At 42.5% G+C, this 14083-nt stretch overlaps 1 protein-coding gene across 1 annotated transcript; it reads left to right on the forward strand.

The window, feature by feature from the left end:
* The first annotated feature begins 5846 nt into the window (after window positions 1-5846).
* On the forward strand, window positions 5847-11449 carry LOC104322643 (nuclear receptor subfamily 0 group B member 2-like). The gene is made up of 2 exons (XM_009925935.2): window positions 5847-6489; window positions 10606-11449. The coding sequence occupies exons 1-2, from the start codon at window positions 5916-5918 to the stop codon at window positions 10851-10853; spliced, it is 822 nt and encodes a 273-aa protein (XP_009924237.1). The 5' UTR covers window positions 5847-5915; the 3' UTR covers window positions 10854-11449.
* Window positions 11450-14083: the final 2634 nt, after the last annotated feature.

Here is a 14083-nt window from a genome sequence, read left to right on the forward strand (position 1 = left end):
CTAGTTTGCCATGGCATTACCTGTTGGAGCATAAGCTAAAGGGACTGTTTCAGAGCTTGTTTCAAAGCTGAGCAGGCTTTAACTTGGAGATTATACTTCTCAATGGTAGCTCTCGGTTCCTCTGGTTGAGAAAGGAATACCTTTATTGCTCAGGAAAAGTGGTGCGCACCTTGGGACAAGGAGGAGATGGAGCCCTTCTGGAAAGATATCGGTTTTATTACTGGCTCCTTTTGTCATCATTAAGGCTGTTAGTGAAGTCAGGTGTCCTCAAAAGTACCAGTGACACGAGATTCACTCAACTCCTCCCAGAAAACAAAATGTATAAAACTCCTAGAAAAAAATCCTGTTCTGAAGTCATATAGATGTTTATAGGCCAATTAAATGTTTGTACTGGAGACCAGAGAGATAAAAGATCACTGAATCAAGGAATATGTGCATGTATCAGACTGGTGTGACAGGATGACCTCAGAAAGGCTGCTGTCAGCTTCCTAGGAAGGTGTTTCCTTCTTGTAGCCCATATGAAATAATAGTGGAAGATTCTTCTCCTCCAGAAATGCATCTGCCTCCAGTCTCACCTTTTAAGAAAGTTGGAGAGCTCACATCACTGCTTAGCAATAACTTAGTTACTATATACATTGTGCACCAATGCGTATAGTCCAACATATATGTACTTGTATATATAGACACTGCTGCAAGGACAATGTCAGATTTTCTGCCCCATAGTTGAATTATGATAGTCTTTTAAACAACTCACAGCATTGAGTGAACTATTCTGAAGAGCAGTGCCTTCAAAGTTTCAGAATACGAATGTTTGCTGATGATACAAAATTATTCAGAGGAAGACTAGGGCTGTCAGAAGAATTGCAGAAGGTCTTTATGAAAATCATCAGCTAGGTGTCAAATGATAATTCAGTGTATATATATATATGGGAAAAGGTGCATATAAGATAAAACACCCCCGACTCCACTCCTGACTAAGATGAGAGCCTCTGAACTGATGACTATCACTCAGGAGTAAAACTTGGGGCTGTGACAGTTTCATGGCAACAACAGCTCAGTGTTCAGGAGTGACCTCTGGGAAAGACAAAACAATGAACTTCATTCTGTCCCTGTATAAATCCATGCTCACCTAAGTCCTAGATACCGTGTCCTGTTCTGATACTTTCTCCACTTCCCCTTAAAGAATATCTTAGAAAAGATACAGGGCTAAGAAAGGTTCAAAGAAGGGTAACAAGATGATCAAAGGCATGGTACCACTCTAAAGAAAGGACAATTTTGGAAGCTACATCTCTTTAGTTTGGACAAAGGAAGACTGTGGTAGTCTTACTGAGATTTATAAAATAGAGAAAGCTATAGAGACGGTGAATAGGGATTGACTGATTCCTTTTTTTTTCCCCAGTACAAGAGCAAGAAAGCACCAAATCCAGCGAATGTCAGGTTTGATCAAGTTTTGTCTCATGTACAGCATCCACAGAGCTCCTTGACATAGGCTGATGTGGGTATTCATGTGGCTTCAGGAGCAGACTGCATGAGATCATAGGGTAGAAATTAATTGAGAGTTATTAAATGCATAAAATCACTCTGGTTCAGGAATTCCCTAAGCTGCAAATGACTAAAGGCAAGAAAAGTACTCATGAGAAGAGTGGTATATATCTTACACTCTTCCTTGAAGGACTCACGTTTGGCTACTGCCAAGGTAAGGACGAGATGGCCACTTAAGGTCCTATATTATCTGACAAGTCTCTTCAGCCTTCCAAGTATTCTATTAGGCGAATTAAGGCTATGGGCTAAGAGCCAAAAATACTACATGTCCTATACTTTTGAATATTTAAGAATGTGCATAAGTCACCGGATATTTATACAGTAACAAATATCCTTCAGCTCCTGTTGACTTCATTACACTGACCCTGCTGCTGCACACTGGTCAGAGAGGGTAGAAGCCTGGGACCATCTATGCCTAGCAGACAGCTTTTGCAAACCTGAGAAATCCAGGGATTTTAGGAAAAAGGTTGCATCATGTGTGAATGTCGTGGTTTAACCCCAGCCAGCAACTAAGCACCACGCAGCTGCTCACTCACTCCCCCCCATCCAGTGGGATGGGGGAAAAGAAGTAAAACTCCTGGGTTGAGATAAGAACGGTTTAATAGAACAGAAAAGAAGAAACTAATAATGATAATGATAACACTAATAAAATGACAACAGTAGTAATAAAAGGATTGAAATGTACAAATGATGCGCAGGGCAATTGCTCACCACCCGCCGACCGACACCCAGCCAGTCCCCGAGCGGCGAATCCCTGCCCCCCCACTTCCCAGTTCCTAAACTAGATGGGACGTCACATGGTATGGAATACACCGTTGGCCAGTTTGGGTCAGGTGCCCTGGCTGGGCATGAGAAGCTGAAAAATCCTTGACTGTAGTCTAAACACTACTGAGCAACAACTGAAAACATCAGTGTTATCAACATTCTTCACATACTGAACTCAAAACATAGCACTGTACCAGCTACTAGGAAGACAGTTAACTACATCCCAGCTGAAACCAGGACAGTGAATCACCTAAACAACAAAGATGAAGAGCTATATTGAGTATATGTTACTTGTAACAGTAATATACAGGCATTCAAAAAACCATTACCTACGGGAGAGATGGAGGATGGCAGCCTTGCTCGGAGAAGGACAATTCCCAGCAATGATGTGAATATCCACAAGCTGTCTGTAGCAATTTTGTGTGTGGACTTAGGATACATTTTTCAGTTGTCCAAATGGTGGCACTTGTGCTGGAGGAGCAATTCTGATGGTTTCAGAGAGAATGTGGTGGCAGCGGGTATTTGTGGGTGTGTGTGCTTTGTTGATTGAAAAAATATATAAATGCAAAACAGAAAAAATAACAATGATGTGACTGTGTCTTACTGTTCTCAAACCACCATGCTAGAAACAGCTAAAATAGATAAAAGTCCGTGGGTATTTCTCATATCCCAAAATTGTTTTTTGTACAGTAAACTTTCTCAACATTTGAAAGTAAGAAGCATTGCTACTGTAGCAAGAAGACTGTAGCTGCTTGATATCTAGGTGCATGTAGCTTCAACCATTGTATAGGTAAGATTTATAAAGAAAAAAATAACTATTGTCTAATTTATGAGCATAGAGCTAAATTTAGCTGCTGGCCCTCTATATTTGAGAAAAGCAGGTCACACAGAGAGCTCATTTCAGACAATTTTGAATCAGGACCACCAGGATCAGTTTCACCTGCAATTCAGTATTGACTCATAATTCTAAGTAATCATTCTCTCAGAAAAAGCTGATGATGTGTTCTTAGCAGTTGTACTGAGGCAGTAACCTTTACGCTGTATTTTTGGTAAACAGTCATAAAGCTATTATAATACACCAGGAATTCCTGTTAGAAAAATATCATTTGCTTCTGCCTCTTAGAACTATATACAATCAAAGGAAATCAATTATGATAAATAGAAATGGTATCCAATACCATATGTTACTGATATCAGGAGTCTCTGCATATGACTAATGAAGATCTCAGGAAAAAAAAAAAGTAGGAAAGGAACCAATTTAATCTGGACTAGAACTTTAATAAGCACAATTAATAGGAACAGTGAAATGATGACATGAACTATGAGGGTGAAATGATGGTGAACTGTGAAATGGTGCTGATTTCAGCTGAAGTAAAAAATTTTTTTCCTTGAAGGAGTTGGGTTTATCAGAGGTCACTCTCCTACCTAGATTACTGAAACACTACCATGCTCACCAGCAATTAGGAGACAGGACTTCTTTTTCACAAGCAAACTCTGTGTAAGAATGATTTTAGCAAGCTCAGTCTCTCTTTCTAGTATGGCCATTAGCCAATCTATGTAACTCACACAGAACCTCAGATGGCATTAGCCCTGCAACTGGAGTTCATTCCACTGAACCTCAGCCCAGTGAGAATTTTACAGTGAGAATAAGAAGAACAGGACTTCCCTGTTGCTGTGCCACTTTTAACCTAAAAAGCTCTTTGATACCCCAGCGATGGACAACAGTAGAGAGCTGCTGAATGGATGGAGAGATGGACAAGCAAATCCCATCAGGTGTTCAGTGCCCCGTGACTTTCACTGCAGTTAGTGGTAGTTGCACCTCAGCAGCACTAGATTGCTCAACTTTTAGTGGTAGTTGCACCTCAGCAGCACTAGATTGCTCAACTTTGGAGCAGTCATCTCTTTCTCCACTTTTTATCTCCTCGGAAGGGGAAAATTTTGCAACATAAATATCATGGAGATGTAAAAAAAAGGAAAATTTAAAATGGCCCAGCATGGAAAAAATCAAACAGTTGTAGCAAAGGACAAATTTGCAGCTATTCATCTGATGGGATAGCCTTTACACATCTAAGGCTTGGAGATCTAACAGAAGTAGCTCTTGGAGCTGTTGTTTTTAATGCTCATTTTTTGTTAAGATGTCCTGAGAGCCTAGATGGTAGGAATGCATAAACATTATGCTTAGTGAAAAAACTTAGTACCTCTTCCCCTATATAAAAACAAGCAAGAGAGTGCGAAGTAATGAAAACTTGAAGTATCAGTTTCTTCTTATGAAGGCTGAGTTCCTTGCATTCCAGCTACTTAATGTTCCCTGATGCTGACTGAAGAATCCTGACAATTCTATCACTCAGCTCTTGCTCTGCTACAAAAATTCACACACACACCAGTATGAATTGCCATTTTTCTCTCTTTCTTCATCAGTTTCATTTCCACAGCTTGTATGAAGAATATTTAATTACACGGCAAGTCTGGGAGAAGTCTGCGTGTTCTGTGTTTGAAATTATCATACGTGAAATGAAGGAGATGATATAACACTGTCATGAGCTATGGCAGCTGGCTTTCTCTGAAGTTTCTCTCAAATCTCCCAGGAACGTGAAATAATTCCTATACATGGGATTTCCATCCCCGCAACTTTCACCCATGAGCTTCCTGACATAGGTGTCACATCCTATTAGCTACAGTGTAAAGTACGAACACGTTAAGTGCTCCGTGAAAAGTAACGGTAGGCATCCACAGCGCCTTCAGGTGACTCCTTTTAATGCGAAATAAAAGTGTCTACTCAAGGGACTGCTCCCACAGCGTCATTCGTAAGTATGAATGTATTTCTGTGCGCTCCAGAGCATTAGCTAGCGGGCAAGGTCAGCGTATCAATAAAACCAGAGGCAACTTGTTCCTTCTTCACTTACGGTGTCAGAGGTTTCACTAGACTCCCCTTGGGCTGGTGGTGCGTGTCCTACAGCTGGCCTTTGCTGCTGGTGGCAGGAGCAGAGACCCTCCGTGGCGGTGGCAGTGGGTGACTGTTGTGGAGGGACATCACACACAGACCAATGTGATCAAGTGAAGTCCATTTACTACAACGTTTGATACAGTTATATACCTTATGCGCTTGTGCACGCGCCTTATACAATACTCTAATTGGTACAATACCCCGTTTCACACGACGCTATCTTATCCTCTATTGGCTGTGCAAGCTTCTTCACGAGGTGTCCAGCAGTCACTTATCTCATTCTTCAGCATCCAGGTGTTGTTTGTCAAGCTCTTCTTATCTTCCTTTTTCCCAGCGTACAAGGACACAGCGTCCTTGTCTGCTCCAGCGTTTTGTAAACTTATGCTTTGTTCCCACCTAACGGCTGGATTGCTCACATTCCTTTGCCCAGCCAAGAAATCCTCAACAGGTGACTGTCACCGGCTCACAGCGGCCCTGCCTCGTTCGAAACAGGCTGGTGCAAATAAAGTTCAAGGTAACTTCACAGATCAGGGTCATATTACTTCTCAGCCGCCTGTCTATATAAAAAGCAGGCAGCACCTCGCTGCGTGCCAGAAATGCTCTCCCCTGCTGTTGGTGCATAGCTCCACGTGCACTGTCGCCCACCGCGGGGAATGCTGGCTCTATGGCTACCGAGCTGCCAGCTGAGAAATTTGGGAAACATCAGTGGGAGACGGACCATGGTAAGAGCATCCTGTACCAGAGCCTTAACAAAGAACGTGGAAGTGAGACCAAGTGGCACCAGCAGGATCGTGGTCCTCACCGCTCCACAGGAAGCAAGGGCTGCTCTTGTATGGACAGGAGGAGAGTTGTCCTGAAAACACCAGAAGTCACGTGCAGAAGAGCTTCTGAAGTGCTCTTGAAGACTTTAACTTTTATTAGAAACTTGCCTTCTTTTTATCACGTGCCTTGGGAGGACCAGCTTGTCCTCATACAGCAGAACTGGGCCCCTCTTTTTGTCCTGGGCATGGCACAAGAAGGGGTGGATTTTGACCTGAGAGAGATTTCAGCCCCTAGTTTATTGAAAAAAATCCTCCTCAATCAGTCTTTGACAGCTAGCAATGAACTGGGCAGCTCGTCACTGGGAGCATCTTTAGCAGAAGTTCAGAAGATGAAGAATATATTGTGGAAATTCTGGGACCTGGACATAAGTGTAAAAGAATATGCCTATCTTAAAGGAATTATTCTTTTTAATTCTGGTAAGTCCTCCTGGAAATTACACAGATGATTATGTGCCTAGAAGGACATTTGGCATTTTCATTTGTGTATAGACAAATGCTTAGTTTTACTCTTTTCTATTAATATAGCTAAATGTTCTCAAAAATCCGTATTCCACAATTTAATGATCTTCTGCCTGAAGTAGTTTATTTAGGTTCCTTGGATGTGTGCAGTAGGTCACCCACTGTAAGCCAAAACAGCTTCTATTAAACAAATTTTAAGTCATAAAGAATTAACCATGCCACTTGAAACTGATTTCCAGTTCAAAGGTAATACAGCGGCCTCACCCATAATACAGCAAAGGAGAGATGGTACATGGGTATGTGATGTGAGTATTAGAAGTATTTTAACAAAGACTTCCTCTATAGCAAGAACACTGGAGAAGATAAAATAATCTCTATCATCTGATTTTCATCAAGGAGGCAAAAGGATATTGTGTTGAGGTTACACAGCTTTTATTTATTTATATATTTATCTGTGTATCCTTTAGTATCTCTACATGGGACTGCAGTCACGGAGCAAACTCAGACTAGTGATTGCATCCTCTCACTTCTGGTGCCAAGTTCAGCCTCTAGGAAGGAAGGTTGCCTAGGTCAGCACCACGGAGTGTGTGAGTCATTAAAAGCTGAGCTCTAAGTCCACTAAAGTAAATGGAAAGACTTATTGACTCCAGTTTGCTCTGGCTCAGATCTCCGTCTCCTTCCACAGCAATCACTGCTGTTGGCTGCTCTGTCAGCAGCATGCTATACTTGGGACTGCACCAAAAGGATACTTGAATGCTTCAGTTATTCCGTGATATTTCTTGTGGTGAAATGTTTATAGGCTGCTCAAAGGCTGTAGTGACTTTATATTTGTTTCCAATAAGATTCAAATTCTGATTCTTGAGATGTAATGTCATCCAGATGTTTGGTATTGTCTCGTGTGCCTATGCCACAGCATCAAACCAGTGGAGTTTGTTTCAGTGCAAGTTATTTTCTCAGTTTTTTTCACAATAAAATCAGGCTAAAAGAAATGACCGGTTATATCCAGGGTGATGCTAAGAGGAGAAATCCCTCATCTGCAATGGCTTACACAGTTTAACTAGCAGGCATTTTTATTATCTCTGTGGATAAAATGCGATTTTCACTTAAGGAGAAAGCAGCAGAAGCAGTGTTACGTTCTGGTTTTGTGCCTTCTAATGCCTGCTACTTCCCCAGGGGGCCGTATGAGAAGCCCAGCAACCCTTCATGCTGTGCAGACACTGTCCAGAGTTTCAGGGGGACTCCCTAGTTCTTAGGTGGGATGACCCTATTCTGCAGAGGTGCCTTTCTCCACAGGCTGCAGAAGGCAGCTGGGAGGACTTCAGTTAAGCCTAGATTGACTCCAGATGAAACAAAGACTCACAGTCTAACTCTGGGCTGAAACAGGTACTCAGGGCTTATACACAGCCCAAACCACCCTTTCTCTACCTGTTTTGCTGCAAACAAATCTGTACAGCTGTCCGTTTCACAGTTACTATTTTTAAGAGTTTTTGAACACTTTCCACCAAACTCAGAAAATGTTCTCTACATACATGCAGCACATTTTCAGCTGCCCTCTTAGTTTTGGCTTGATGTTTGGCCAAATCTTAATATTTTGCAGGCCTCAGTGCTAAGAGGATTTCAGGCTGCCACCAGCAGCGACAACACTAAACCCTCTGCTGGATCATGGATTACCTCGTGTGGGCTCCCACCCTGAATGTTTTATTCCTGTTGGGACCACCAAAACTGGCTGAGGCAAAGGGGAAGGATGAAGCACAGAGCAGTCCAGAGCTGGGTTATGAGTTGGAGTTCAACAGGGTGCCCAGAAATGCAGCTGTAGCAGCACAGCTAGGACAGTGCTTGGGCAAGAAGCATGACAAACAAGTACGGCAGAGCTTTGCTTGTGCCCTGAGTCATCTCTTGTGGTATAGAGATTGTGCTTACTATCATAAAAAAATCCCTTTGGGGACAGGGTGGCAGGCAGCATGGAGTGTAAGTCCTCCGACAGTACTTCTGTGCAGGAGGCTCTGGCTGGGTCATTGATCGACCACATCTGGACCAGCAAGAACCTGCGAAGGAGAAAGCATGTGCCCAGCCCCTGAGGGGAAATGGGCAGCCTTGCATCAGCTGAATCCAGATTCTCCAGAACATCTTGCCATCCCTGCTTTTCGCAGGATGCTTTGGCTAGGTGGCTTCGGAGAGGTCAATGTGTGTACGGGTGAAGGGTCCAGCTGCAAGACCTTCTCTAGGACCCAAGCAATAAGTCAAAGGAAGAAGCAGGTAGGACTGTCCCGCCACGCATGAACTGCACAGAGTGAGGTGAAACTGCTCTTGCTGCTTTTGACAATTGTCTGAAAAGCAATGAGAACAGCGAAGAGATGGGAATCATGAAAAACAGTGCTGTTATTGTATCAGTGCCATATATATATGTTTATGGAGTTATATATATATACACACACACATATATATATAAAAAAATAACTCCATCAAGGCTGTGACAGGACTTCTGTTAAAAAAAGACACTCTTAAGAGGTTTACAGTTCAGCTGGAAATATGTGTTTCACTGAATATTATTACAACAGATCTCAGAACAAGAAGTTTCTCATTATTTGTAAATTAAAGCCAGTGTTTGATTACATATAAAAGAAGACCAAATGGGGAAATTAAGCAAATTTGAAGGGATATAAGCAATTGCAATTTCATCCTGAATATATAAAATCTTGACAACTTCCTTTCCGTGAAAAATCTAACACTTGGAACCATCCTCACAGCTTGCAGCTGGTGGTAATCCTGGGGGAGAAGATGACTTTTCCAAACCCTTCATTTCTGGCTAGCCCAGTTGCAGGCTTTGCTGAGGCTTCTCTTCCTCTGGCAGTGATGTCTGGGGAGAAGAGAGCTGCTGAATACTGAGAAAGGGCAGCCAGCCACAGACTGAAGAAAACCCAGCGTGGTTGGTTTTGCCGTAGTACAGGGCACTAGGCAAGAAGGCAGAACCTCCCACACTTAAATGAATGTTCCTATATGGAAGACTCTCTGGTCTAAGCTGTTCAGATCCCATCCCAGGGAGGCATGGGGTTGGTCACTGTAAAAGATGCTGAACAGGCCTGGAGTGTGTGCTGGGAGATGGGTTAAAATAAGACATGGGAGGCAGGAGAGGCAGAACTCAAAACCTGGGGATTCATGCTACCCCTGTCCAGACTGCAGCAATTCTAGGCAGGAAAAGATGGTGTCATCCTCAGGTGGTGAGGACAGGAGGCAACAGGTTGCTGAGAGCTACATGACAAAGCAATCCCACCAGAGGCAAAGGATAAACACGGGGTGTCCTTTGAACTGAGCCCTGGCACCCACAAAGACCCTCAGCGAGCTAGCAGGTTTGAAGTCACGTGCTGTGGGAGGTATGGGATTGAGGGTCCAGACCACGGCTCTACAGAGCAGAGACCTCTCCCTCTTCAGAAATGGCTGAGGAAAGGGAGTACAAAACCAGGAAATAAAATTATCTACCCTACTCCTGTGGGTCGTGATACATCTCACAGAGAACCTTTATGCTCTTTTCAGTCTGTAAATGAAGATAGCTAGATAGCATGGTGAACCACAGTGCCCCAGCTAAGTCTAGCAAGCAAAGGCAACAATAGGAGGGAGATGGGGCTGGGGAGACTGGAAACCTATGTCTTTAGACTGCCAGCCTGCTTGCTGCTCCAAACCACCCCCTCTATCTTCCTGATGTTACCTACCTATTTTAGATTAGAGCTGGAATGTTTCCACCTACTCAGACTACGGTCTCAGCATCATTTGGTGGGTAGACAACACTATAAAGCTGCTTCTCCATCTGTACTGAGTGAAAGTTATTTCCTGGTACCATTTCAAAGCTGGATTTAATGTAATGGGCTAGATTCCAATGTGCCTACAATGCTGCTCAATGTTCCTTCAAATTATTGAACTAGACATATCTTCTTTTTCCAAAAAGTATGTTTAGAAAGTTTTTATTGTTTTCTAGAGAAAGTAGTACTATAAGCTAGAAAGCCAGACACTCATCATTATGAAGGGCACAGAACAAAAGCATTTACTCAAGATTTATTATTTTACTTTTTGTTTTCACAGGATGCCATGTCCTAAAATGTCTCCCCTATGTACAAACACTGCAGCAGGAAGCTCAGCAAGCATTGATGGAGTTTATCTCAACAATGTTCCACAGAAACCTAGGCAGGTTTGCTTGGATTCTTCAGCTAATCACCTCTCTTCAAGACATCAGTGCAGATGCTATTGAAGAGCTCTTCTTCAGGCCCATCCTAGGACAGGCCACCCTAAATGTATTACTTCGAGAAACCCTACATATCAAGCCAGACTAGCTTTGAAAACAGATGACATCTGTGCTCTCAAATACCTATTTTTGAAGAGATGGGAGGATTTTGTGAGCTAAACACATTTCAAACAAATCATTGATGCATCTTTGTAAGCCATATATATTTTTTGTATGATGAAGTAATTTTGTAACATTTTAGAATTAAAAGCAGAGAAATCTAAGCATTTCATAATTCTGTGTGCTTTCAAAAACCTTTAGTCTAACGTATTCAAAGACTGTCTAGGAGCACCAGAATTCTTTCCAGTTGTGCTAGGTTCAACTGTATTATTTCTAGTGAGCATTTTTATGGCTGTTTAAAACTATACTATATGCTTTTGGCTTTCCAGAAGTTTTTGCTTTCAGGAAAAGGGGCAGTGGCAAATTGTATTCAGTGCGTCACCAACTGAAGATGAACAGATACATAAAAGGCTGATCAATGGTAAAATCAGTATAAATCCTTCCTTTTCCTGGGATGTCATTCCCCGATCCCAGCCCCTTTTCTGTTCCACTGAGAACTCTAGTCCTTGGCTGTAATTGCTTGATAGAGCTCCCCCTTATTAACTGCTTTCTTATACGTTCCTTTTCTAAGTCTTGCTGTAAATTGTGGGCATTAAATCCCTCTTCCATTATTCACAAAGTCCTTCCCTGACTAAGAAACTGAACAATATGATTAAAAAATTTGTTGACTACACAACAGCCGCTGTTCAGAATTGTTTCTACAATGGGAATAATAAAGGCTGAAAGCTACTATGCTATGCCATAAACAGCAGAACTAATGCAGCCCAGTTTCCTACATATTTAAGACCTTTGCCCTTTAGCCCTCCCTGCACTGTTTTATAATTACCCTCACTTCCCTCCAAACAGATGGTAGATGTTCCTCTGACAGCAGAAATGCTGAAATACGGTTTCCTACAGATGCGTACAATCTGTTCCTCCATCTCTCACTGCAAGAGTTCCACGTCTCCACCTCCGTGTGTGCTGTAGCATGCCCCACAACATCTCACTGTCTCCTGTCTGGCTGGAGAAGGGGCAGCACGTGTTGGGGTTGGCGCCAAGCTGTGTGTCCTGACTGGTCATCCATCAGGATAAAAAAACCATTGAGCGCATACTTTAGCTGCAGCAAGGGAAGCTATTTGTATCTCTTTCCTGTCCCATTCCTCTCCCAATGGTTTCCATGAAACTTAGAGGAATTAATCTCTGAGTTGTTTCAGGAGAGAGTCCAATCTAGTTTTGTTTGGCAAGCGGGCTCAAATTCACCAAATGGGGACTGACAGGCAGGTAGACAGACAGGAGGAAGACAAAGAGTATAACAGCTTAATTCATGCTTCCTTAGAAAGTCAAGCTAAAATCATAAGAACTCACATATATATACACACACACACATCAACACGTGTACATACAGAGATGGATGTTCAAAGGACTTTAAAAGAAAGTCAGTCAAGGAAAAAAGACATTTAAATAATAAGAAGAGTTTCCTACCTACCCGTTTTGACTAAATACCACACATTTTTTCCCGACTTTGGTAATTGAGGAATAAACTATAAAAATAAAGGGAAAGAAGTAAATCCTAAACAAGACAAACCAACTAAGCCCCCGGGTACTGGTGATCATGGAAGTAACGACCTCTACAGTAAATACAATACACCTTCCTATGTTACAGGCTAACCAAACCTTTCAGAAATTAAGCTTTTTGGACTGATATTTTCCATTGAAAGCCTTCAGACTAGCAGTTTTCAGTAGGTTTTTGTTAAAATGGTTCAACAGTACTGCCACAGATCAAGTGGTGCATAGTAACAGGATATTCCATGGTTAGTTGTTTGTGTTAGTGAATGGAAACATTAGTTCCAGAGATTGCTTTTCGTCTGTTCTTTTCAAGACTCGCCCAAGCAGTATACATCCCAAAACTGTATTTGTGCATTTGGTATGGACAACACCATATGGTAGTAGACATACGAGTTTGTCTCTTTCGGACACCTCAGAAGTCCTGACAGCTTCTACCTTCTGGCTACTACACATGCTCCACTTGCACAGGTGACAGCGCAGCGCAGGCCAGGGCTGCGTGAGCGGGAGGCATTGCACATGCAGCAGCTTCTGTGATGAGAACGGGAAGAAGATCCCTGCTCTGATCTCAGTGCTCCCACTGCTGGGTAGAAGAGAGCAGAGAGAAGAAACACCCTCAGCTCAGTGGGAGCAGTGAGGAATTTTGCATAGAGGTGAAAAGTGCAGAAAACATGTAAAATGAGAAATAGTCATGGGTGGTTAGAGACTGGAGCAAAAAGGGAGATCAAAAAAAGCAGAAGAGTGGGACAGAAGCAGCTTATTAATAGAGCTAATTTCTGTGTAGTGCCCAGTTTACCTTCATAAGCTAAAGGCCTGCTCAGTGAATCACCAACAACCTGAACCAAGGACATGGTTCACGATTCAATAGCCTGAATTTCAGGCTACTCAGAGCACATCAGATAGTCTCTGCTTGAAGCTTTACTTCTTATCAAAATCTTCTCCAAGGTCTCTGATTTTATCTTCAAGGTTGTGGTGGTGCATACAATGGCTTCAATTCAACTTCCTTTGAATTGGAGGGCACAGTGCCAACAGTTCCCATGGCTTGGCTCACCCCGATGACAATCCTGTATTTGCTGACTACTCTTTTAGCTTGATGGGTGTCTATGTTACCAGCTGTCTGAAAAGAATGCCTACCACTCCACAGTGAAGATCGTGGTCAACACCTTGGGTTTTCAAGATGGCATTACCTTCTACCATGAAGGCAAATACTAGGCTTCAAAGGGAACTCCCACAAGATCTGATACTCATGGACCTCACCTCACTGTGCTCTGAATACAAGATTCAATCCTTCAGGTCTTTAACAAAACACATCTTCATTAGTATGTACACAATTAAAAAACTCAACAACCTTGAGCTAAAGCTCTATGTAACTAAACAGTTCTTATCTCACAGACCTGATCACAGAGAGAGCATGACTGTTAATAATAATTTGCTTGATAACCTGTTCAAAGGGGCTGAGATACTACTGTCTTGCTGAGAACAGAGTAAGAATCTGTATCTAATGTAATTAAGCTGCATATGAAAGTGGAGGCTGTGAAGGTACAAGAGGAAGAAAGGAACAGGAGAGGTGAGCGATCATGAGCAGAAGTTAGGGGCAAAAGCAGGAGCTCCCTCTGGAAGGAGGAAAGGCAAAGTGCAAGACAGCCTTTAACAGTCAAGGGAAATAACCCATTGCAA

This window comes from Haliaeetus albicilla, chromosome 17, assembly GCF_947461875.1.
Source record: "Haliaeetus albicilla chromosome 17, bHalAlb1.1, whole genome shotgun sequence".
In the NCBI taxonomy this organism is placed as follows: domain Eukaryota; kingdom Metazoa; phylum Chordata; class Aves; order Accipitriformes; family Accipitridae; genus Haliaeetus; species Haliaeetus albicilla.